Raw genomic sequence first — 26,667 nt, 5'->3', positions numbered from 1 at the left:
TAAAAGCGCAGTAACTAGAGTTACTGTGCAGTAGCACCGGCACATGTTTTTTTGTGATGCTTACTGCACATTAGTCTAACAACACTGCACGGTAGGCTATTAGCATGGATTTTATCCACCATGATACTGTGCCGCGTTATTGGGCTAATGCTCAGTAAGTGTCTCGTGTAGACGCACCCTCTGGGATGTGAGGGAGGGAATGCATCATTTAGAGTTAAGCGTGCAGCTAAAACTATTCGAAGTACATTTTATAGACTTCGCTCAGGGGAAGGGGCCCTGGGTTCATGGGTTCTGCCTCCGGTGTGATTTACGTGGCCTTCAGTCACACCCAATGCCAGGATTTCCCATCCCTGCCTCCCGCTGGTGTCATAGGGACGCCCGGCACAGTGATCTGTCGGTCCAAAATCCCGTACAAGAATCCACACCGTTATATTCACAACTTGCACGTAGACTGCTGAGAATAAGAGCCATCCAGCTTCTTCTGTGATGCTATTTTAACACAGTCCCCTTGTGAAAAAATGCACGTGCAATCATTAACTCTTAGAGGACTCCTTGGTGACCCTTACACCCATGGAAAGCAAACGGAGCTGTGTTTGAGTTTGCTCCCAGGCTCTCAAAAAGTCATTTCAACTTGGGTTGTATTAGCTAAGTACATATGCAGCAAAGCAAACACTGCCTGTTGCCTGAGAAGCATAGGCTGGAGAGGCACTTCAAAGCCAGCCTATCACACACAATCTTTACACAGAAAGCATAGTAATGAGGCAGGCAGCTCAGCCTGGGATTGGCTCTGTCTGTGGATAATAAGCCAGGAGGGGTGGGGTTTCATGGAGGAGGTTGCTTCTTGTCAGCCCTATACAATGTCCTAGGGAGTAGGAAACAACCCCTGAGCAGCAGCTAGTGCCTTGCAATTGGAGCAGCCAAGAGGCCCCAGTTGCCCAAGCCTTCCTCCCTCTATCATCATCTGCCCTGGGATTTTTCTGTTGTCACCTCCAAGCCTATCCCGCCTGCTCCTTGGACAGCTGCTGGGAGGGAGCAAGCTCTTCTGGGTGCTGCTATGCTCCCCATCTCCTCGAGGGTCTGACAAGAGGAAGGATCCACCTCCTCGTTTCCCTTTTCCTAGCAAGAGGCAGCCTTTGGGACTCATTGATGCACCCATTTCAGTGGTGTAACGGTTAGTATCTGGCATGGGCTGGGGGTGGAGGGGGTGTACGCGTGCATGTCCGTGGGCATGCAGAAAGTCTCATTGTGCTGCGTGCCCCAGTGGCTTCTGCTCCCTGCTGAGATGGGAAAGGGCTCCTCTTTCTACAGCCAGGCAAAGTCCAAAATTTTTCTACAGAGGTAAAACGTCTGTCATTCCCATCAAGACTGGGAGTGGGGAATTCACGCTGCTGCCAAAACATGTGAAATACAAGCTGCGGCTTTGTTTCCACTTTCCTCTCTCTCCCCCTTCCTCTCTCCCTCTCGGAGGCAGGGAGAGAAAGAGAGAGCGAAACCGTCTTTCTAGTGCAGCGATGAAGTCAAAACCGAGTGACTCCACATCCGACAGAGAATCCTTTCCTCAGTCTCGCTGCTACCCTGAAGGGGGTTGTTGGAGTTGATACTCAGATTTGGACTTTTGCAATCTTTAGGCAGAAACTTTTTTTGCTTCTTGTTGAAAGAGTTACCAAGATTAGCCAATTCAGTCATGCTGCTTCCGTCTGAATGCTGTCTTTCTCTTGATGTGTTTCGCTTTGGATTAGCTAATAGTGACAGAAAAATATTTTGGATCAAACCCTTTCCCCCTGGTTTTGCTGCTTCTATTTTCCTTAAATATATGCTTAGCAAAACAAAGAAAAATTTTTTTAAAAGGGCTATCCGATGTCTTTCAACAAATAAGTACCTCGACTACAGTTCTACATCATTGTGGAGAAATCTTTTCCAGTTTACATTTGGGAACTTTTTATTCCTTGTCTACTGTATTCTCCTTCTCGTCCCTCCTCCCTATCCCCCCCACTTTTTTTTCCCTTGCCAGACTTGTGTTTTTAATAGCTAACAGATGGTGAATGCTCCATGGCTCTGCCTACGTATCATGGTTAATTATAAGAAGAATCCCTTCTTGGATCTACTCATACTGAGCTTGGATCAATTATTTCAAGAGGCTTTTGTCTGATGGCTACTTTGCATGGCATTTCCCCCTCCCTCAACTGCATATAGTTCCATGAAATTTAACTAGCCCACAGTCGATTGGCCATGTGCTGCAAAAGACAATGGAAAAAGTGGGGAGGAGATTTGGTTTTATTTCAAGTTCAGTGAATCCTGCTCAGCTCCAATGAATAAAGCCATTTACTAAATTAATTTGCCATGCATTCATTTTGGCTGCTGCTCATATTGAAAATCCCTCTTCCATGTGTCCATGCAACTGGAATAAACCTATTAAAGAAGGACCCAAGACAAGGCCTTGCATCTCCGCTGTATCCTGTTAAACGTACCAAATGTCCATGAAGACAGTCACGCGTGCATACGTTAGTTTGTAAAATAATCAGGCATTTAGTTTTATGGTGAAGTTGTTCAGAAAGCATGCTGGGAATTCTCTCATCAAAACTATTCTTGGGTGATAAGGCTGGTTTCTTTTAATTCCTGAAGGGCTGCAAAGTTTGAAGCTCCTTATAATGCAACCAGTGGTTTCCTCTTCCATAACACAGATTCAGATATTGTGTGTTTTTGTGCAATTTCAGGGACAAGAAGCCAATATTCTTGCCACATGTTAACAGCTAATGTGTTTAAAATGCCTGCATTGCCTTTAAAATCAGATGCATGGAAATACACCAGGAGAAAATGGGTCCATCTTGGGTCCATCACGTTAGGCCCATAAAGCACAGTCGCGTTTCGTGGTTCTGAAGATTCATGGCATCTACTAGCTTCAGCAGCTGAGAAACTGGGGACATCAGAAAACAAAGCCACTCTTATTCAAGAACTTACACGTGGATTTTGGAATATGAGTGTAGGCACTCAGGTTTGTAAAATCTGGCTTTAAGCCCTGTCCCGACAAGCATTCAAGCATATGAATCCATCTTCATGAAGTTAGGTACATGTGTAAGTGTTGCAGGAAAGTTGCCTTAATGGGGGTATGCTTCCATCCCTGTTCCCAGTTACATATTTTCATCATTTTTCCTCTTGTTGAAATATATCTAGAATACTGACATATATATTTTGTGTAGTCCAGTGGGTACGTGCAAATCCAAGGGGCTACACATGCATAGCTTTGTTTGGAGGAGAGGATGCACTGACTCCCATTGTGGGCCCAGAGGTCACTCTTTGGGGAATGCATATGCTCATAAGACCAGTGTGGCACTGAGCAGATGTTGATTTTAGTTTGCACGCTCCGTCACCTTTCTGTGGAACTGGGGAACATAGCTTTTATATTTTGACCAGCTGCATTTTTTCTGTCATTTTAAAAAAAAAGCTCTCGTGAGGTGACATGATTCATTTGGCTAGAGCCCAGTGAGTGTGAGCATAACCTTGCATTTCCCCTGCGTCTCTTGCTTTGATGAGGCTCAATGTTGCACCCACCAAAGTTGGCACAGGGTCCTGCCATGTAGCCCCCATTGTGGCATGAAGGCCAAGTGGTCTGTCTATTGCTGCCATATAGGACTGTACTGAAATCCTTATCACAGTTGTTATGCATTGGTGAATATATTCACTGTCCTTTCCATGGTCATATATATATATTTGATATCTATAGATATAGATAGATATATAGATATCTATATCTAGCTATCTAGCTATCTATAGATATATCTATATCTCTGTATCTGGTAGCTGTGGAAATCTAGTCCTTGACTCACAACTTGGACGAAACAAGGTGAAAGACAGGGCTTCCCCCCGCCCCCCCCGCTTGTCTCCCTCTTAGACTCTAGGAGGGAAAACCTCCACCTGTGCTAACAAGTTTGTTTTCTTAAGCAAACAATATGTTTTAAATAGGATTATTTCTGGTTTCCTTTAGACATTTAAAATACATGTCTCTCATCTCACCGCATCCTCATATGTGATCCAGGAATGGGCTGCACAGCTCTGGGACAATTATGTGATTGAGACTGTCTGCTAGGGGAGGAAGTATAGGGTGTTTTTTTTCTGTGCTGCTAGCCCTATCTTTCTCTGGGCTAACTGGAGCGGGGTCTTCTACATTACAAGAGGAGTTTCCTTGTCAGAGAATAATCTGTTTTAAGTCCCAAGCACAAGCAAGGAGTAACTGAGGCTTTGGCATTGTCTGTACAGGTCTGTGTAGTTAAACTAAAGCAAACCTTTACATAAATGCTCTTAATTCTGTTTAAGAGCGCTTACTTTAGCCTTTAGCCTAACTCCTCTGACAGCAGGAGCTAGGTTACTTTGGGGTATGAATAGGACAATTCACGACCAATCTCTTTGGCTACAAATAGATGTCACTTTTGTCCTGGGAGAAACCATTTTATCCCAGGACAAAGTATGGCTAGGGACAGAAGTTATGCATAAACCGGTTTAATTTATCAGAAACTGGTTTAAACCTGTAACAGAATAGAAGTTTATTACACATAAATGGATGAAACTGGTTCAGCCAGTGCACATACATGGCTGAAACTGGTTTAAGATAAACCTGGTTGAATGTAGTATCAGACTTAACTGATTTAGGTCAAACCAGTTTGTGAAACTTGTCCCCCAGCATCCCAGCATTTTACAGCCCTGAGCTGGGCTGGCCTGGGCTGGGCTGGGTTGGGCTGGGCTGTCTGCTCCAGAGAACAGGGCTGTCCCTACCCTCTTCTCCCTAGCTGGAGCAGTGAGGGCTGGCTCACCACTCCTCAGCAAACCCTGGTGGTTTTATAGAGGACAGCCCGCTTTTCTGCTACTCTGTCCTATTGATACAAAAACAGGCACCTTTATGTCCTCTATTTTTCTCCACAGACTTCTACCTGTCTGGCATAAAGGCATCTGGTTTTGTATCAATAGGACAGAAGACAGAGTAGCAGAAAACCAGGCTGTCCTCTATGAAACTGGACGAATGGCTACCCTCGTCTGGGACCAGGGAGGTGGGTTAAACTTCCCTTCCCCCAAGTACGGAGCTGCCCTACCCCGCTTACTTAGTGCTGGTTGCAACTGTGGACTACAAATCCCAGAAGCACCTGGAAGCAGGAAGAGGGAGTGACAAGCAATCCTGCAGAGTTCTGCTGCTGTGATTGTGGCCTGCAAATCCCAGAAACCTCAGAGGCAGGAGGAAGAGGAAGTGAACACACAGCCCATGCAGGCTATGTGCCAGAGAGCTGTGCCCTAGCACCCTTCTGGCTTGAGCCACTGCGGGCATATGGTTGAATTTCCTGAATCAAAAGTGAATGTCTGTTCATTTGCTTATTGGTTCAATCTCTGCAGTTTAAACTAATCTGCAAAAACTGAAGCAATTCAGCCCTGGGCTTTTTGACTATCTATACTTTGCCCACAGGTTGGTTTTGCTGTACAAACTACAGCTTAAACACTGTGGTTTCAATACTGTTTGCACCTTGCCAACATACTAAGCTTTTATTATGCTGGTAAAATGCTTCTAGTGTGGACAAAGTCATTGGTTCAGTTTAAACCAGTTAGAAAAAGGCTTATGCTGGGCCTAAGCAAGCTACTCTTGAAATTCAGCACAAGCATCTTCACATGTGCTCCTTGACTTGAACTGATGCACTCTCCATATGAACAAGGTCCCCTAACTACACTAGGAGTTCAAACAGTGTGATGGGAATTCAGGCAAGCCCAGTCTCTTACTGGCTTCATTTAGGGCCTGTTCAAGCCTGCGTCACCTCATTGAAATGACACTTTTAGAACGCGTAAGCTAATGTTCCCTGACAACACACCCCTAAACCCCAAGCCACAGGCACCCGCTTGCTGCTTGGAGAAGGGCACTCCCCAGAATCTGATCCGATCTCTGGCAATTCCAGCAGGATCTCACAGGTCCCAAATGCCTATTTTTAAAGAATGATACTTGCAAAGTGGGAGGTTCTAAAATTAGCCCTGCCAGCTGTTTTATGGCTGGCAAGAGCAGGTTGATCCCACTCTCCCTTCAGAGAAAGGAGCAGGTTATCATCTTCATAAAGTTCTTTTCTAGCTTGTTTCTCCTTCAGAAATGCCACCATTACTAGCACTGACTTAACGCAGTCTGCTGCTCCAGCAGCAGGGTTCTGCTATGGCTATATGCAGGGATGGGGCAATCTGGAGACAGAGAGAGGCACTAACATGGGGGTGGACAACTATTTTGGGTGGAGGGCCACTTCCTGAGTTTTGGCAACCCATCGAGGGCGGCTGACAGGGGCAGATAAATATACATTTTCTGAATTTTTTAGGGGCCCAGCAGGCCAAATAGAATGACCTGGTGGGTCGCATCTGGCCCCCGGGCCACATTTTGCCCACCCCTGCACTAACAGAAGCACAAGTTCTTTTAAGGGGTGCATCCAAAGGGAACAAAGGCAAGGTCCTATCTAGACTCCATTTTTTTTCTGTGCAAGAATAATGTCCCTGGCTCAGAAGCTTGTTCTGAGACCATCAGAGATTAACAGTCTCCTATGGGCACCCTGGTCAACAAACAACCTTCACATGAAAGCAGTCAAGTTAAAGAAGTCAGCTCTTTCCTCTATCCTTAGCAGTACCAGACTCACAAGCACCAACTGAGGGGATTTTCCACTGCCTATAGATGAGTGGTCAGTTAAGAGCCCAAGAAGCTTGCTCTCAATCCTAGGTCATTTTAGACGATCAGTGATAACCTGCCAAGCAATTAGATTCCTTGCAACTACCCCCAGCTTGTAAGGAGGAGATTTAGGTTGTCCAGGGACAAAACGCTCTTGAGAGTCCCTCCTTGCAACAATTCAAGGCAAGAGATATCATGAATGGAGCGTTTTTGCTCTCAAACACCTGGCTAGGGTCAGGCTTGTTGGAAAAATGGCTGGATATTGATGGCAAGAGCTGAGTGCCTTGGAAAACCAGGCGTGAGATGCCTTGCATTGCCCAAGGTTATGCATCAAGTCAAAAACAGAGCTGGGAATTGAACCTACTGCTCTCTATCCCACTGGCTTAACTATAATGCCACCCTTCCTCTCTGGTACTTACAGGCCTCAGCCTGTCCTACCACACAGATTGATGCTGCATCTGAAAGCGTAGCAGAAGTGCACAGCAAGCACCCAGCATGTTCCCAGAGAGCCACTTCACATTCCCTTTCTCTGCGTAATTGGGTGGCAATTTTGTATGTGTGTGTGAAAACCTTGCTGCTGAGCTCCTGCCTGGGTCTAATAGCTGGCGCTTCCCAGCAGGTTCTGAGCATCTTGCTCAGCTTCAAAATTGAACTGAGCTCGGCTGCGGACTTCTATTTGTCATCTTCTTTCTCGTGTATTTATCGTCAATTATCATTATTAGTCACCACTCTCTTTTTGGCTGACTTCTAAGGGGCCTTCCTGTATCCTGTAACAGCTGCTTTCATGCCTGAGTTCCAAATGACATACCACTATTATGTCATTTAGGGTTGGGTTTTTTTTAAGTGGCTGATTGAGTCAGGTTTTGATTTTTCCTGCTAAGTTTCCATCACAACAGAGAAAAGAGACCACTTCTCTCTATTGTCTTTTCCTGCCTCTGATGCTCAGGGGTATAGGACTGTGGGCATTTTGGCTTGTTCTTCTAGGGAAAGGTCTGCAGAGACCATAGATCTATTTGGTCCAAAAGAAAGCAGGCGAAGATACTAGATAGACTGAAACACAAGAGGAGATAGGCACCGAATTGGATGGAGCTGCCCCATATCCTATTGTACGGGAACAGACCACCACTTTATATTAGCCTGTATTGTCTCTCTGCCATGTAAGGACAGAGCACTGATGCATATAGCTGAGTACCCTGTCTCCTGCCATACCGGGCAGTGCTCCATCAGGTCTGACAATTACTTAAAGCTTCAAAATAGCACCCCCAAAAAATTGCCTTGTAAGGCACTCGGTTTGTAGTACAGTCCACGGTAGGGATGGTACAGGAAGTTTCGGTCTTGACCCCCAGAGAGATCAGTTTGCACCCTGAAGCATGAGGTCTGACACTGCTTATTTTGGCTCGTAGAACTACAAATTTTAGTACTGGATGTATAATTATCCCTCCTGGTTTTAAACCCAGGTGCAGTCCTTGAGTCTGACCCAGGCGTAGTAGCAGTGTGAAAATGTGGCCTTTAGACCGCATGATCTCTGGGACAGGAGCCATTTCTACATGTGTTTATAAAGCTCTGGATATACCTGTAGTGCTCCAAAAATGTTAGATTTGCCTTATATAGGGAAGTCTGGGGATGCAGAATAGGAGGAGCTGAACATTGTAGACAGCATCTTTCATCCAAGGACCTTCCAACCAGTTAGAGATGCTGATTTCTCCATCCCAACAAAGCCTTTCTGCCAGGACAGATGTCTCATTATCCCTGCTCAATAACAGCTGAAACCAAAGCAAGACGCAACGACCTCCTTAGGTTCCCACAGTGAGTCAGTGTAAAATCTTGGCTCCACTGAAGTGAATTTTACCATTGGCTTCAAGGACACCAGGATCGTACACCATTCTCCCAGCTGCCAATTCCCTTGTAGTTGCAGTCCCCTCCCTGCTCGAAGTTTCTCCCTTACCCCGGGAAGATGCACTGCTGCTCTCTGCGAACAGCTATTGCAGCTCCTCCATGTCCCTCAGCTGCCCTCCCGGGATCAGAAATAAGATGGCATGGTCATTCCTAGCTCTGTGGTAGAGAGGAAATGTTGCCCTCTTGCCAGAGGCAGGAGGAAAAATGGGACTGAACTGTCTGTAATTAAAACCTTAAGTGTTTCTCTAGGAGGGTTTAAATGAGATTCAGCAGAGCAGGCGCTGGAGTGGGAAGGCAGGAGGAAGAGGTGCTCCAGCACGCAGATGGGGCCTCAGTTCAGAGACGCAGAGATCTGGAAGTGAAGGCAAGGTTCCCATTTGCATGGAGTCAGTGCTGTGTTCAGACATACAAAGACAGGGCTTTCAAATGGCAGGGTTTTGCTTTGCCTCAGCTTCCAACTGAGCTGCTTTACACTGGCTTTGCCGTTTCCCCTGCGTTCTGTCTGTTGTGACAGGTTTTTTCCTGTCTCTCCTTCACATCGTTGGGTTTACATTCTTCCTGCACCATTACCCACCTCCCAGCATCTTCTGCTCCCACTTAGGACTCCTGTGCTGCTGAATCTGGAATAGGAGCTGTGCTGATGTTGGCCTGAGTTAGATGCATCTCTTGTGGATCCTGAGAGCATCCTCAGCAGACGAGAACAAGCCTGTGAATATCATATGGGTAGAAATGTAAAATGTCTAACATGTGGGATGAGCTAGAGGCGGGCAGCGGTGAGTTTGCCCCTGTGCACTTGAGCGTATTAGGCCTGATCCAAAGTACCCTGCAGTCAGCTGAAAGGCTCTCATTGACTACCATGTGTTTCAAGACAGGTGCACTCACTGCTCCAGGGCTGAAAGTGGGAATTCATCCATTCCCCAGGAGCTCCAAAGAAGCTCATCAGCCTCTGTTTCTGGCGCTGGTATGCTAGCACAGTGCTGTGATGACACACCAACTGTCCCTGTTTTTCAAGCATTACTCTGTCCTTCCATAAATCTTCCATCTCAGCACACTACATTTCTATGGAGATAAGGAGCACGTGTCTGTTTTTGTTCCAAGTGCCTGGATTGCTGGAATGATTGGTTTAATAAAACCAGGCCCTGGGTGCACTATGGTCGGCATGCCCTTGGGAAATCTACACTTATAACCAAAAAAAAAAAAATTTGCTGTGCTGCAAGCATACCATGTAGTATCTACACTGTTGATGTGGCAGAGGTTTGCCTCCATCCCAGCTATCCATGCAGGTGCATTAGTGTGAAGCCGAAGTGCTGTGGAGTGAAGAAGCTGCTTACTGGGGGAGGTGTTTAGGGCATGGCTTGTGGTTTTGCTCTGTGTTTAGGCAATATTAGGGCCAGGTCTGTGACTGGAGTCTCCAGGAGCTGCCATAGTACAATTTGATCATTTGTACTGATCGAGGTGACTCCTGCCTGGATCTAGGGGAAGCTGGGCTAATACAAGGTGTGGCTCTTAGAAGTTTATCCCATTTAAAAAAGGGTTTGACATTGACAGCTGAAATGGAAGCAAATCCCCATTAAACAATTGAGCAGAATCAGGGATGCAACCTAAGGTTCAGGGCAGGACACTGGGGATTTATGGCAGGTACGAGGGATGGCACAAGGCAAGCCAGTCTGGAAGCCAACTCCCGGGACTCGGATCACTGCCCCTGAAGCTCAGAGGTGGATGTGGGAAGTGCTGACAACAGTGCTAGGCTGAGAATCCAGGAGCAGTAGGAAAAAAGGTGTCTTTCTTTGGGTAGTCCCCAACAACCCCTGCCAGGCTTCACATCCCTTATGGGGTGTTCTCATTGAGATGGAGGTATCGTGTCTAAGGTGTAGTAATCATCATACAACCAGCTGTAAAAAGGATAGAGCAGGGCTGTGCATTTCTTTCTCGGACAACTTCAGGGCAGGACTCTTCCATTTACAGGCTGTGAGATGATGCTTGGTTTTATGTTCTGCCCACATTGCAAAGTCCATTGAGGATGGAAATATCAATTCTGCGCCTCTGGCGAAGAGTCTGCCATGCGTTGGCATGGGCGGTTCTTTAGAGGTTGCAGTGGGGCAGAACAGAAACTAGTTTGCTCTCCTCTATCTGGGTTAGAGCTAATGGGAGAAAGAGCCATGAAGAGCAGATGGGACTAGAGACTAACAGGATGCAGAGAGATGCCAGGGGAGCAGAGGCAAATTTTAGAGTCACTTTTCTCTGCCTAGCTACTCTTTATGATGCAGTGAAGGGAAAATCAACGGAATAGCTGTTCAAGGGCTAGAGGGAGAATTAGGCCTGTCCTTCCCACAAACAGGGTATTCATCTCAGTGATGAGATACCTCGTACACCAGAGAGATGTGAAGGGAGAGCTCCAAAGACAAGTCTCTGCAGACTGAGTTGTAGCTGCGTATCAGGGCTAGGTCCTCCATGTGTCAGACCCAGTGAAGGACCCAACATGTGACAAGAGGACAGCAATTGCACCTTCCCCCCCATAAAGTCTGTACCCCAAAATGAAGATTAAGGCGTATTTATTTCCCTTGTGCATGCTGCAGTGAAGGGTAAGTTTTCTTTGCCTCCCTCGTCTCTTCCGCATCCTTTTCTTGATGGTAAAGGCTGTTTCTCTCTCTCCCCGAAAGGATGCTTCTGCAGTTTGGGGCTGATTTATACCAATAAATCGTGCACAATGCCTCCGATCACCTTCCAGGACCTGCCTCTGAACATCTACATGGTCATTTTCGGCACTGGCATCTTCGTCTTTGTGCTCAGCCTCATCTTCTGCTGCTACTTCATCAGGTGAGCTGGGGAACTGCTGAGCTCTGCACACACTCATTGCAGGAGGGTGCAGGGAGCCCATTTATCTGCTGGTGCTTCCTGGAGAAGTATCACCCTCACCGCTGTCTTTTGGGTGGCCTGAAGACATTAGCACCAGTTTGGTTGGCTGGAAATTCTTATTTGAAAGAAAAACTGAGTTGTGCAGCCCTGCACGACTCTAGGAAGTGGTTTGAGCAGAACTCTGTAAGTCGTGATCGTCCTGTCACTGCTGCCAGCTGACTTAGCCTGATTTTACCCTTGCTAATCTCTGCCCCTAGAAAGGTCCAATTCATGGAGTCGGTTTGATATTCTCCCCTACGGAGAGTTGTGCTTCTCTGTCTCACTTTGCTTGGCTATAAAAATGCCTTTCATGTTTCCTTACCAAACTCATCCTCCATCGCGTGCACACACACTCATTCATTACTGTAAGGGTCAGTAATGATTCCCAGCTGGTAGTGCTGCTATTTCTTTCTTTCTTTTTTTTTTTTGCAGAGCATGACAGCTTATAGATGGAGCGCCATTGCTCTTCCAGGCTTTTGCAAAAAGCAAAACAGAACAAGATGGGTCAGGCACTAGGTCTGCTGCTCTCTGTGCCCTTTAAGGGGGCAGCCTTAACAAAGCATACTACTCTACCATTGCGTTTTGATGGGGTGACACCTTAAAAAATGACCATCCCCTCCTTGTGCCCCTCCCCGTCCTTCCCACCTGCTGGGAGCCACTGGTTCAGAGCAATCATCCCATCTCCTTCTGTCCCCAAGGAATCAAATGATCAGCCCCATGGTTATAAGGTCACAGGTCTGTGTTTGTGGGGTAGAGAGGGACAGGGTGGCCAGCAAAGGAGCTGACCCTGGGGTCACCCATTCTGGAGAAATTCTGGATACAGCACCAGCTTCATCTGAGAGACTGGAGACTATTTTTAGAAGCCTCTAATAGCCTCCCAAAGGCTGCCTGTCGCCTCCAGTCATATTCTGAGATCTATTATTTGTATTAAGCAAATTAGAAGAAATTAATCTCATGTGTGTCACTAGGGCCCATCAATCTGTCTTGAGTTTCAGAGCATGGCTAGTGTTACAGCTCTTTTGGAGTTAACCCTGTATTCCCCCTGGCCTGGCAGGTGGAATAATACCTGGGGGAGCTCTCCCCAGCAAAGGATGGTGTCTGGGAGAGGGTTTCTGGAAGCGAATTTGGCAGGCGTGAGGATTTTAATCCCAGCTGCTCTCATCTCCAGAGCTGCCTGTGAGCAGCAGTTTCCCTTCTCTTCGCTGGAGGTTTCTTCTGTCATCTGATCCCTCCATGTGTCACCTCTGGGAACGGCAGCTGTTCCTCAGCCGTGTGCGACACACTGACACGTCCCATGCCCGGGGCCAGAAAGGAGCACTTCTGCTGCCTCAAATGCAGATCCCCAAGATAGACAAGTGGCAAGAGCAGGTGGACAGGAGCATCCCCTCTACTGATGGCCTCCGAGTCAACTTGCATCCAGGGACACACAAACCCATGCAAGAGGGGTGGCCTAGTAGTTCCAGCCCGGACGTGAGAATCAGCACCCCTAGATTTTGTCCTGGCTGGACCTGAGGAAAGTCAGGCTTTTCCAGCAGCTCCAAGCAGAGAAGCACAATCGGGAGCAGGAGCGTCCGTAGACCCAGGCGGTTCGAGCACCGCATTGTCTAACTCTGCTTGGAGCAAACTCCTTGCCAGTGCCTCTGTTGTTTATTTCCGTAACCTGCTGGGAACCATTTGCCAAGAGCAGTCGCCCCATTCCCCCAAGGACCGAACAATCAGCTCCCTGCAGGGCTCTGAGCCAAGCCAAAATCCCGGTCTCAACAGGGCTCCGTCTGAGTACACGACTGGGACTGAGCAGAGCAGGAAATGGCAGGAAGGGGGTTCATATTATTCAGGTGACCAAGTGGGATGGATGCATTGTTTATGAGGGAAGGGGGAGATGCTGTGGCATACAGTGAGAGGATGTATCTTTACATTACCCTTGCCTATTAAAAGCAGGCTATTTTTAAACACTAAGTGTTGCAGCAGCTGGGATTTCTGGAAAGGACTCAGCGGACTAGGCAATGCTGAATTCAAGACTTCACTGCGGGGCTCTCCCAGCACCGCTGAGGCTTCTTGCACCTCACTTGCCCCGAGACCCTGGCTTTGCACCCTTGTCCTGATCAGCAGCTATTTCCATCCCGGGCTCTCCCCAGCCCTGCTGGGCCCCTCTCTGTCCTGCGGCGATAGCTTCCTTTGCGGGTGAGGTCCAAAAAAGTCTTTGTTCTTTGAAAGGGGGAAACCAACCCACAGGAAACCAAGGTCTCCCCAGCAGAGAGGTGCAGTCAGTGCACTCCTCAAACTTTGTGGCCCAAGTCTCCAGCCCCTGGCAGAGCAGTAGCTGCCTCTTAAATGTGCCCTACAGCCTCCGCACTGAGATATGGCATCACAGCCCCCTTCTTCCCCCAAAGCTGCTCCCTAGGGTGCTGCTTAAGGGAGCACTATGCCTTTGGCTAGTGCTCGCTCATTGTAAAGGACCGTGGCTAGGACCTGTCCCTTCCGCTTCAGCCTAGTGTTTTCATTCTCATTAATAAAAGCAAATAGACGAAAGGGCACTGGGTTTGGAGGAGGTGCTGAGGGACTCCGGGCTTTTGTGGCTTGGATAATGAGCCTGGTTGTCTCATCTGGCGTGTGTGCGTGGGGGGGGTGCATGGGGACAGAGGTTGCCTGGGAAATTATTCTGGTTGATAGCAGGCTGTTTCTGCAGCTGTTCCTCTGCTCCTGACGGCAGCACATAAAGGCTGTTCTGTCTGTGCGCGTGTGCATGTGTGGGTGGGCGAGAGTGGGGCAGGGGTTTTCAGGCCTTTGCTGCCTCCCATGTACTTGGAGGCTGGGAATAAGCTAAGACCTTGGGAGACATGCAATGAGATGCAGCCAAGGCAGAGGCACGCAACCTTGGGCCAGCCACCCTACCTCTCCATAGGAACGCCTGCCATTTTGCTCCCCCAACTCACATGGACTATAAAGACGACCTCTGTGCTGTTTCACGTCCCTCCTTCCCGTGGCTGGTTCACTGGACGATAACAGCCTACTACTGCTCCCTGCTAACATACTCCCTTATGTCCAGCTGTAGAGGCCTGGGCTCTGTGCAGGAGCACATATGGACCCCAGGCTCACAGCACAGGGACACAGGACATGCATAGGGATGGACATGGGGGGTTAGAGTCATATTGTCAGCAGTGATCATCCTGCATGGGGAGGTGGTGTGAGCCAGGTAGTCCTGGCCCTTGATTGCAGTTTGCGTTGTGGGTGGGAGGTCTGTAACTCAACAGGGAAATAGTTCCCTGTTCATTGCAGGCCAGCAGCTGGGGGCAAGTGAGAGTTTGGCGTCCTAGACCAGAGCAAAGAGGGCAGTGAGGAGGCTGCAAAAACTGGGGGATGGAGTGGCCAGGTGAGGTGCCCTGTCCCACCCCAAAGGAGCTGGCTCCATGTGCACGGATCAAAGCAGGCGAGGAGTGAGCAGGAAGAGAAAGCCTGCTGTCCCATGATCCAGGAGGGCCACTCTGTCCCTGGTGCAAGTATTACCAGTTCACACTACATGTTCCCAGCCACTCGGCCTCCCCCCGCACAGCCACTGGGTGTTTGCAGAGCAGCCCTCCTCTCCCTCTGGGGCTGGATCCAGTTTGCAAGAGTCTGGCAGCAGGAAGGGAAGCGATGTCCAAATTGCAGATACGGCTCAGTCGCTGGGGGAACGGACCTCCCAGGCCCCTGCGGTGCTCAAGCAAGATAATGGAAGGGTATCCCTCAGCCAAGAAGCGTTTCCACATCTGTGGGGGCCAGTGGCGGCATTTCTCCAGGCCTCTCTTGCAGGGGAGACAAACAAGCGAGCAGTTGTCTGCGCCAGGCTGGGAGTTTCTTTTATCACCGCCATACATCGTGTCCCCCTGGAGTCCTGTGAAAGTGCTGGCCACCCCCATCCTCAGTCCAAGGTCAGGGCCAGGCCAGGCTTAGTGGCTGCTGGCAGGTCAGCATTGCTCTGGAAATACAGCGCTTCCTGGAACTCTAACTACTTCCTAAGCGAAACAATTAGGCCCGCAGGCTGCATGATCTTATCGGGCCCTGTCCTCCAATTCCTGATGATATTTCAGGAGACGCTAGGCTCTGATCAGCCGTGAGCTGGCTCCTTTGCAAAACAGAAAGTGAGCAGTGAATGCAAGCTCAGTGCCCGCCCCCAGCCCACCCCCAGCCCAAACCCTCTGAGCTGCTGCAATGAAAAGGGAAAAATGCAAAGAAGAAATAATGACCAAAATAACCCTCTTCCTGGCAGCATCTTTGACTCAGAGGTTTCTCTTTCCAAGCAGCAAAGGGACATGGACTCAGGTTGATTTGGCACGTGGAGAGTCCTAGCTTTGTGGTCCCTGTGCTTATGTGGGGTTATCAGTTCTGCTTCCTCCTCTGGCATTGATCCCTATCCCCAACCTTAAACAAGTCCCCACAACTACAGTGCCACAGGCCAGTCTTTGAGTTTAGAGGCTCCTATTGCAAAGATGCCCTTCACGAGGCACCGGATTTTCAGCAAAAACTATTCTTGCTGAAGTGAACCTGAAATGCAGGGGCTGGTATGCCAGAGAGCAGGCCCAAGGCATCTCTTGTCAGGCTCCCCCAAACGGCAGCACCCTACACTGAAAGTATTACGCTGTTTCCACCTGGGGTTCAGCTTTGAGGAAGGCAGAGAGCAGAGTTGATCCTCGAAAGTGAAAAAAGTGACTTGTAAACATTAACTGTGACAATCTGAGCCGATTTAAGGACATGTGCAGCATGGGAGCATTAATATTGACTTTAGTATTGGCAAAGGGTTCTGGACTGACAGCTCTGGAGTTGCCCATTTATCCATGGGACCAGCACTGAGCAGGCAGCAGCCTCCATACTCTGCTCTGTCAATGTGCCCAACTGTGCCCCCTTGTCCTGAATGATAAAAAATGTCCCTTATTTGATGCCTGATGTCCTATGACCCATATCCACTAAGGCCCGGCGATGATGGATTTGGTCAGAAAGAGGTCTGTTCTCAAGCCAGGACTATGAAAAGGCTCATTCACTGCGGTTGCAGTGTAGGATTTTGCTCCATGAATAAATATCTTCGGGGTGCTGTCACTTAATAAACATGCATTGTCCCACAGTTTTCATACAATTATCCTTTCTTTCCCTGGGTGATCATCTTGGTGAAGCCAGAAGAAGGGAACTCATTCTCTGGGGCCTATTCATTCCTCGGCTTCTCTGGCAAATCAGCAGCAAAGGGGCCTGTTGATAGCAAATGGGAAGGTTGTTTTTCTGTGAGATAAGCACTTGTCCCCAGATGAGTTGGACAGAGGTCACCAGTTACCAGATCCTAAACAGCTTTCATGGCTAAAGTTGTGATGGGTCGTGATTCATTCGAACCCTGTCCTATCCTGGAGTCCAAAGCTGAGCTTCCCCTGTGCCTCTGCTGGAGTTTGGGCAGATTTGTGTCCATAGCTTGCTGCAGAAAGCAGGTGTGGCTGTGATTTTCTCATTATGCAGCTGAAATTCCCATGTCCAGTTAGACTCGCCTGAAGGTCAGAGCAGCAAAGGTAGCCTGAATATAACTTTTCTGACTGTGGTCGGTTTGGGCTTGAGGGGGAACAGATGATGCGATTGTGCTGGTAGGTTTGTAGGTGATAAAAACATTGTATTTCCTGATGCATAGACATTCCTGATAGACGTGCTGCATTTTCTGAGTTTCACTGGCTTCAGCTTGCATCAGTGTCCCTTATCAGCCTGAACTGTTATTTTATGCACAGTGGAGTTTATAACAGAATATATTATTTTTTTCCCTCCCTAGCAAACTTCGTCACCAGGCCCAGAGCGAGAGATTTGGATACAAGGAGGTAAAGTCTGGGGTTGATTTCCGTTTACTCGCATACAGTTTAGCACTGGGCCTGTGGTACTGGCCCTGGCACTTATCTACCTATTTACACATAGGTAGATAAGTGCCAGGGAGGGGCACTGGTCTGTAAGGAGCAGGACCGACAACTTTTACGTTCTGCACAAGTCAAAAAGCCATCCAAAGGGATAACAGTAGTGCAAGACTATTCACCTAGGGGTGAACTACCAGCTCCTGGGCTGCTTTCTGCTCTTCAGAGGCAGGGCCCCAAGCAGATAAAAGTCACTCCTGTGCAGGGAACCCAGTGTACCTACATCCCACTTACCACCTGAGCATGAAGGCTCTGTGGCTGAAGAGGAATAGTGCAGCCGTGTATCGGCCTCTGGCTTCATTTAGGGCTGAGCTATCAGCTCGCAAATGCCACTGAGCGGAAAAAGCGTCAAAGCTGAGCCAGTGGAAGGGGAAAACCGGCCACACGGAGAAACAAGGTCTGTACTGGTAGAGGCCAACCTATAATAAGTGATGACAACGTAAAGCAGAGGAGGTAAGCCAAGATGGCCAGTTGCTGCCCTCTGCAGGGAAACGACCAGCTATTTCAGAGGCTCTTTGCCCAAAGCCTGCTGCTGAGCCCCAAAAGGGGTGTTATTTGGGGAGAGAAACCAGGGAGAGGGGCATAGCAATGCCGGCTGGAGTGGGTGTGTGGAGGGCCTGCAGCCCCGCTAGCTGTTCGGGATCTGCGACCCCTGGCAGCTGTCGGTGTACGGCCGGACCGGCTATTCTGGTTCTGCGATTCCTGGCAGCTCTGTTGCTTTTCCTGGTTCTTGACCTGCTGCCCACCCTGCTCTTCCAGTCCAGGCCCTGTCAAGATTTGTGAGTCCTGCCCTGCTAACACCAGTCCTGGGGCTACCCTGGGGAGCAGCTGTGTGGCTCACCCTGGTTGTAAAACATGAATTTTCTTTTCAACCTAAGAGAACTTGTACAGTCCTTGCAATCTCCTATGCCCGATGAAGGGCGCGCGTGCCCAAAAGCTTGCAAATAAAGGGGTTTTTTTTGGCAAATACCTAGTTGGCCTAAGCGAAGGTATCACCTCTGCCACCTTCTTGTCTCCGAGGCAGCTTCCCCAGCCCAGCACTCACTCTCATCACCACCCCGGTCTCTTTGCCAGTTGTTTCTGATACTGATCTGCTGCCTCCTTTCCCCTTGTGCCCTCCAGGTGGTTTTGAAGGGTGATGCCAAGAAGTTAAACTTGCAAGGGGTAAGTCTGCCCACCCTGAGTGGCGAGACTGGGGTTTCTGGCAGCATGCAGGGGGGAGGCTGCAGGCGATGCTCGGAGACTGTTTCCTGAGTTTTGTCGTGATGTTTTGTCCTGCCTGTTCGTCCCTCCCCTTCTGTTTCCCCGCAGCAGACCTGTGCCGTCTGCCTGGAAGATTTTAAAGTGAAAGATGAGCTGGGAGTGTTGCCATGCCAACATGCCTTCCACAGAAAGTGAGTAGCTGCCAAGGACAGCCCATTGCTTGCTCTGGGCTCCCAGGCGGGCAGGAGGCCTGCTGTGTGGTTACACTGCCCATGCTCACAATCAGGTAGAGGCCTGGCGCCACAGATGTGCTCCAAGTGTGCAAGAGGCTCGCTCTATGCCCCACGTCACTCCTGGGTGGTAAGAGACCCAGCATCCTGACCTTGCTCTCTCTCTGGCTACTGAAGAGCAGCCTTCAGCAACTTGGATGGGAAAAAATCGGTGCACCCATTATTAACTTCATCATCTGCTCCCAGTCTAGCCTTTAGCAAGCATCCAAGCTTTCCCCGGCCGCAGAGCCAGCATGGTCAACTCCCTGGGAGGGTTAAGACCCAGCCTGGTTGGGTGATTCCCATCTCAGCCGCTCCAAATATCAGCATGAGAACAGACTGGGTTGGGCACTGGAAGGAGAAAGATTCCCCCGGGAGCACAGAGCCCCTGCTCTCCCCGTTGTTTCTTCCTCTCTCCGTGGAGCTCATTTCCAAACTAGTAAGAGGGCAGGGTGCTTCAGCAAGAGGCGCTCCATAGGGCTGACCCACTCTGGTTAATATGCAGCGGCAATTTGGTAGTCAAGGGAAGGTAATGGGAGGAGAGCAGGAAGAAAGAAGAATCAGGCCCTCAGGGCTGGGTGCCTGTCAGTGGCAGAAGCCCCATGGGTTTGGTGACCTGGTGCTTGGGAAAAGAGCCCAGGGACCTGAGGAAGGGAGCGGGAGCCACCTACCCACTGTCCTTTTGCTTGTGGCCTGCAGATGTCTTGTGAAATGGCTGGAAGTGCGCTGCGTGTGCCCGATGTGCAACAAACCTATTGCAGGCTCCACAGAGCCCCACCAAGGCATCGGGACCCTCCTGGATGAGCTGGTGTGAGGGCTCCTCTTCTCCCCGCCAAAGCCAAAGCCAAAGCCAAAGCCAGCAGAGCATTTTCTGGCGATCGCTGCACTCGAACCCCACCACTGCATGGATGACTGAGCAGCCCGCAACGGGCCCCTCTGAGTGCTTGGGGACAGACATCTGCCATGCACACAGGAGGAAAGCAAGCCTGACTGGCCTTTCACCTCCAGTGCTGAAGTTGGAAGACCCCCCTCCACTCCCCACATTTACACTGAGGAGGGGTTGCCTTGGCATTGGGATTGCTGGGGCCTAAGCATCATGAACTCACATGAACAAAGGGCCTGGGAGTCTAAACCTTCCTGGTGCTTGTTGCTGGCACCAAGTCCTTTGCATCAGGCTTCTGAAACGGGACGTTTCCCTGAGAAACCACCGAGCTGGAAATGTCAAGTGGGCCGGGAGCCTCCCTCACCCCGTCGAATTATAACTTAGACCTAGGCGCTTGGAGCCGCCCATCACTTTGGGGCTAAGCAGGCTAGATATAGCCCACTTGTAACACCAGAAGCGACTCTGGGGGCCCTAACCTCTTCCATCAGACTCCTTGTAAAGGGTCAAAGCTTTAGCACGGCTGTAGCCAGACAGAGACCATCCCTGCACTGATTCTTCTCTCCAGCCCAACAATGAGTGGTTTGGTCATTTCCAAGAATAGCCAGTGTGCATGCATGGGCGAAAACACAAAAGCTACAGAGAGCATTTCATGCTAGGATGTGAGGGGCATTTAGAGGCTCACATTCAGCCCTGGGTGCTTGCTTGGGGTGAGGCTTTCCCCTTTGGTGGCAGCAAGGGGCAATGGTTTTGGTGGGGTGGAAAGGGAGAACAGCTCACAGAGACAGTGCTGGTTTTTTGTAAGGAGGGAAGGGGTTAAATCAGCTGTGGGTTTTCCTGCTCAGAGACTGCACAGATCAAGAAAAGTGCTCTGAGATCATTCTGTTTGCATATTGAAAGTGAAGCCTTGCAAGGTGGAAAGGGTGAAGTGAGAGAGAGAGAGAAGAACCACTGATGTAGGTAAAATCTAGTCCTGATCCCCCCCCAACCTCCCTTTCCTGTTTCACTGTAAATAGTATTTTTGTATGTAATACTTTCCTAATTGTCTCAGGCTTTCTATGCACCCCGGAGGGTGGGGGGTGTACAGTTTTATGTAAAACAATAATTAAACTGAAGACATTTCAGTCTGTTCCGGCTGTGACTGTTTCTAACCGGGAGTGTCTGCAAAACAAGAGATCCCAACACAAAGAAGTGTTTTGTGTTCATTCCTTCTCCACCTCCCTGAAAACACTGCATTACTTGTAGTGTCAAAAAAAATCACCTATGGCCTGAAGCACAGAGATTTCAGCCTACCACAAATGTTTTAAGGGAATTAAATGAAAAAGAAAGACTGATTATAGCAGCAGGGCAGGAAGCTAGGGCTCTTGGGCTCTGTAGCTAGCTGAGCTGCTGAATCATTGAGCAATCTCTTCGCCGGCCACAACTTCTTGATGCCTCCATTTCCTCTTCTGTGAAGTGGCCACAACTTGTGGGGCCTGTTGAAGTGCAATTTGTTAAATGCACTGGGAGGGACGTTACTATTTCGCTGTATCTTACAGTTCACACTGGTACCTGTCAGGGGAGATACCATGAGCATGGTTTTGAGCCCAGGTGGTTTGACTTAGACATCCCCTTCTTCTCAGCCTTGAATGGCATGGTGTAGTTGAGGGTGGAGACCTGTCCAGTGCCTTGTGAGCAGGCCCCCCTGCCAGAGTCTACTAAAGCCTGCCAGGGGGAGGATCTCAGCTACACAATTTATGGTGATGGGGGGCTGCTCTCGGGCTTTCCCTCTAGCTTGCTTCTTCAGCTTTTGGCTCAGGGCAAGTGAAACTAGGGAGCATCTAAACTCCAAGGCTTGGGGTCTGCATGTAGGATGCCTGCCATGGATTTGGGAGCGCCAGGCTGAAGAGTCTGGGAGGCAGGATACTTGCACCACACAGGCTTGAACAACCACGCTCGATAGCATTCAGAACTGGTTTGGCCCCAGACCCCAAATTTCAACAACAAGAGAAAAAAAAAACAAAGCCCAAACTGGTTAAAAGAGACCAGCCTGACAGGAAATGGGACATCTGACTTTGCAAATGAAGACGCCGTAGGTGCGATGTGGACACTTGCTTCCTGCCGCACCAGAAGTCTCTTTTTTGAGTTTTGCAGTTTGTCAGCTAGTGTGTGTCATCGCGCACAAAGAGAGACTCAAACGAAGAGAATGGAAAGGCCATGTGAGTGTGGTTTGATGGGGTACCGATTGTTGCTTTGCACACAAACCTGTGTATTGAGCCGCTCGATGAAACGTGTCTGTAGCTCAGCGTGCCTCAGACTCTTTCGTGCAGGATAATGAGATCAGGGGTTAGCAGCTGCTGGGACTGTTGCAGGATCCGAGTCTCTATTCTCACCCTTCCTTAAATAAACCCTTACCGTGCATTGTTTTCCCAGCTCTTCCAGTACTAGCTCTGGCTTTCATTTTTGCTGTGTGAGTGACAGATGAGGACAAGGAAGCCATGCAGGAGGGATGGCTTAGTCCTCTGAGCACAACACGTCCCCAGTGCTGCTTGCTGTATTTATCATCGCAATATAGCTGGCAAGGTTAGGAATGAAGTCATGCCTCCCTTGCTGCCATCTACCGGTTGTAACTGGGACCATTCCTATGTATTAAACATGCAATATATGGAAGAAGCCTGGTTAGCTCAGGAAATAAGTCTCTCTTGGGCTTTCCCAGCGGTTTGACACTGCTACATAAACACATCCAATAGAAACTGCAGGGGAAAACTGCAGAGACTCCCTATGCCTAAAGAAGAGTGATTGCACCCAAAAGCTTGCCAAGAACTTTCCCCCAGCTACTCAGATGGCCTAAAAAAAGAGATCACATCTCTTCAAAGCAACTTGCCTGCCTATGTCCTTAGACTAACACAGCTACAACCAACAGCCCAGAGGAAAACTGCAGCATTCAACCCATGTAACGGGGGGGGGGACACAGAATTTAGCTACTGTCATCGTCAAGAATGGTAAGTATTTTCTTCCTTTTACAGAAGTGAAAACTTGAGCCGAGAAAGGGAAAATGCCCTGCCCAATCACCCTTTGAAGAATCTATGTGGGCCAGAAACAGAAATCTTCAAATCCAGACTCGTGGCAACATTTTCCAAAGCGCATACATAGTCTAGAAGCCCGAGTCCGATTCTCTTACATGCTTAATACAAAGGTGATAGTTGAATTTGGCATCTTTGAAGACATTTCCCTTGGTCTGGCAGGGTAAATAAAGAGTTTGTAGCCAGGACTCCTGAGCTCTGCTAGTGGCCTGTATGGTTTGACCTAGTCCTTTATCCTGATCTGCGAAGAGGTCTCTGTGGAGACCCTTGAGAAGTGCTTGGAAAGGAATAAGCAAAGTCTGTGCTTATTATTCATAGATTCATAGGGAATAAGGGACTCAGGAGGTCAAATCTAGTCCAACCCCCTGCTCAAAGCAGGACCAGCCCCAATGGGTGCATCCACACATGCAAGCATGTGCACTTGCAGCAGCTCAAATAGAAGCGGTGCACATTTGAGGCAGGGCTTTTTGCCTCAGCACACGTGTTTGGCCATGCACTTTGTTGTGGAGAAAATTGTGCCACTTGGGGCAAAATAACCCTGCCTGGCTTCTCCTGGATCTGCAGCCAAGGGGAGCTAGAGCCTGGGGCCAGCACCTGTGCTGTCCCCAGCCATATAAAAAGCTGCCCTGTCCTGGCCCCATCCATACAAAAAACTGCCCTGGCAAGCAGCTCAGGGCTACTCACTCTCAGGGGCTTCTGGGGCCCGGCCAATTGGTACCTGAGGACACGACCCCTTGTGCCAGCTGGACTGCTGCAGCAGCATCCCAAATCCATTTTTAAAAATACCCCAAAAGCCATGTTTTTCCACAGTTAAAACAAAAAGCCACTCTACGCCACTCCACACACACACACACACACTCTACGCCACTCCACACACACACACAAACACACACACACACACACACACACCCCCGCCGAGGGAGAGAAGGAGATACAGTGATCAGTTGGGCAACGCTTTATTGGTATATTTACAATGTTAAAGCAATGTGGAAGCCTACCAGTGTCTCTATCGTCATGAAACAAAATTCTAAATACCTGTATGTGTTGATGTGTGCTTTTGGTTTTCATCACACATGATGGGTGTGTGATGGGGGGATGTGGTGTTTGCAAGAAGGGGGTGAGAAGAGGTGTGGGGGATGGCGGGTGGGTGGGTGTGTGTGTATGGAGGGATGTGGGTTGTCTGTGGGAAGGTGTGGGGTGATTGCTGGGGGAACTGTGGGTGTGGGGGCCCTTGTGGGGGGACTGCTCAGGAGGGATGCGTCCCTGCTGGTCCCAGACCATGCCTTGCGCCACTCTATTGCAGAGCGTTTTTCAAAGGGGTTTGAGGCGGGGCAAAAGACACATGTGTGCTCATCTGGATGTGCCCAACTAGACCATCCCAGGCAAGGCTTTGTCTAGCCGGGTCTTAATCATGTCCAAGGATGGGGATTCCACCTCCTCTCTGGGTAACCTGCTCCAGTGCTTTACTACCTTCTGCAGTCTGTTACCTAGCTGCTATTTGAGAAAGAGCAGAAAGAAAACGGGTCAGAGCCTGGATCCCAACGCTACCTTTTGGTGCTAGAGCAGGTTTATCAAAAGGGGTGGGAGGAGGGTAGGACCAAAAGCATTCGAACACAGTGTGGCATCACAGACCCCTCTATTGCATCACCAGCCCCTGTATGATTCTCACACTGCATTGAACACAGCACGTTGTTACCCCATAGACCCCTGTATTGTTCTCACACCACATTTGGATACAATGTGACATCACAGACCCCTTTATTACACCATAGACCCCTGTATCATTCTCACACCACATTTGGACACAACATGACATCACAGACCCTTCTATTAGGTCAGGATTGACTTCAGGATGAAAATGAGTCACCAATGTGACGAAGCAATAGGCAGAGCGAACCGCACCCTGTCCTGCATCAACAGGGGCATCACTAACAGGTCCAGAGAGGTCTTGCTCCCCCTCCATGCGGCACTGGTCAGGCCGCAGCTGGAGTCCTGTGTCCAGTGCTGGGCGCCGCACTTCAGGAGGGCCGCTGGAACCTGGAGAAGGTCCAGAGGAGGCCACTCGTATGGTTGAGGGCCTCCGTGGCCAGCCCTATGAGGAGAGGCTGAGGGACCTGAATCTCTTCCATCTCCGCAAGAGGAGACTGAGGGGGATCTAGTGGCTGCCTACAACCTTATCAGGGGCCAGGAGCAGGGACTCGGGGAAAGTCTGTTCCCCAGGGCCCCCCTTGGGGTCACCAGGAGCAATGGCCACAAGCTGAGGGAGGACAGGTTTAGGTTAGATATTAGGAAGAACTACTTCATTGTAAGGGTGGCCAGAGCCTGGAATAGGCTTCCCAGAGCGGCGGTGCTCTCACCTTCCCTGGAGATCTTCAAGAGGAGACTGGACAGGCACCTGGCTGGGGTCTTGTGACCCCTGCCACCCCCAGTGCTCCTTCCTGCCCATGGCGGGGGTCAGACTCGATGATCTGTCTAGGTCCCTTCTGACTTGTTGATTCTATGATTACATCATAAACCCCTGTATCATTCCTCTAGACCAATACGGCTATAACCTGAGTACCTGACACATGGATGATATTGAATTTTAGCCCATTTTTTAAATGAAATCTTCAATTTTCACAAGCAGGAAGCAACTGTGACCACCTGAAACCTGAGATCCTGCTCCTGCCTTTGTTTCAAGGTAATTTGCATCATGACAGATCCTCATGAGAGGCTCCATACCAGCTATGAACGGACTGCCCAGAGGAGTTTTCCATCTCTTGACTCCTCTGTGAAATCCTATGTAATATGAACTTTCATTTCAACTAAGGAGGACTTTTACAACCTTTTCTTCAGTGCCCGGTGAAGGGTGTTTGTATCTTCAAGCTTGCAACTGAAGAAATTTTTGTGCAAAAATCTTGTTGATTTAATAAAAATGGCATCTCTACTACGAGTCCTGATTGCCTTTTCCTCTAGACCAATATGGCTACAACCCGGATACTTGTATCATGCTCACACAGTTGAAAACAGCATGACATCACAGACCCTTCTATTACATTGTGAACCCTGCATTGTTCTCGCACCACATCTGAACACAGTGTGACATCACAGATCACTCTGTTACATCATAAACCCCACATTGAACACACCATGACAGCAAAGACCCCTCCATTACATCATAAGCCCCTGTATCATTCTCAGGGGTGTACTTGGTAGCCGTGTTGGTCTGAGACAAGAAGATGCAGTGTGACATCACAGATCTTTCCATCACATCATAAATTCCTGTATTATTCCCACGCCACATTGAACTCAGCACGACATCACAAACCCCTTTATTACCTCATAACCTCTAGTACCTTTCTCATACCCCATTTGAACACAGTGTGACATCCGAGACCCCTCTATTACATTGTAAACCCCTGGATCATTTTGACATTTGAACACAGCGTGACATCACAAACTCCTCTATTACCCCGCAACCTAAGGTGTCCATCTCACACCACATTTGAACACAGTCTGTTACATCAGAAACCCCCGTATCATTCTCACATTTGAACAGTGTGACATCACAAACTCCTTTACTACCTCCTAACCTACCATGTTGGTACGCAGTGTGACGCCACAGACCCTGCTGTTACATCATAAACCCCTGGGCCGCTCTCAAATTCGCCCCCAGCATGACATCACAAACCTACACATTACAACATACATCAGCTCCTTCTCTCTTATCCAACCCCAACACCCTAAGCCTACAGCTATGACGCCAGAAATAACCGCAGTGAGTCAAAACCCCCAGGTTCAGGTCAGATGGGTAATGTGCCCCGTCGTAACAGGAGGACGGCACATATCACGCAGGCGCGTGCCACCCCCATTCATCACGTTTCTGAACCTGAAGGATCGGCCG

General features: G+C 49.2%; 1 protein-coding gene across 1 annotated transcript; it reads left to right on the top strand.

Moving 5' to 3' along the window:
- The first annotated feature begins 839 nt into the window (after window positions 1-839).
- RNF122 (ring finger protein 122) lies at window positions 840-20,849 on the top strand. The gene is made up of 6 exons (XM_019546145.1): window positions 840-1,171; window positions 11,227-11,383; window positions 17,238-17,283; window positions 18,493-18,534; window positions 18,682-18,764; window positions 19,542-20,849. The coding sequence occupies exons 1-6, from the start codon at window positions 1,147-1,149 to the stop codon at window positions 19,654-19,656; spliced, it is 468 nt and encodes a 155-aa protein (XP_019401690.1). The 5' UTR covers window positions 840-1,146; the 3' UTR covers window positions 19,657-20,849.
- The last annotated feature ends 5,818 nt before the right edge of the window (window positions 20,850-26,667 follow it).

Source organism: Crocodylus porosus, unplaced genomic scaffold (assembly GCF_001723895.1).
Source record: "Crocodylus porosus isolate Cpor-Errol unplaced genomic scaffold, CroPor_comp1, whole genome shotgun sequence".
Lineage (NCBI taxonomy): Eukaryota > Metazoa > Chordata > Crocodylia > Crocodylidae > Crocodylus > Crocodylus porosus.
Note: the sequence above shows the minus strand (reverse complement) of the source record. Positions and strands in the feature narration are given on the sequence as shown.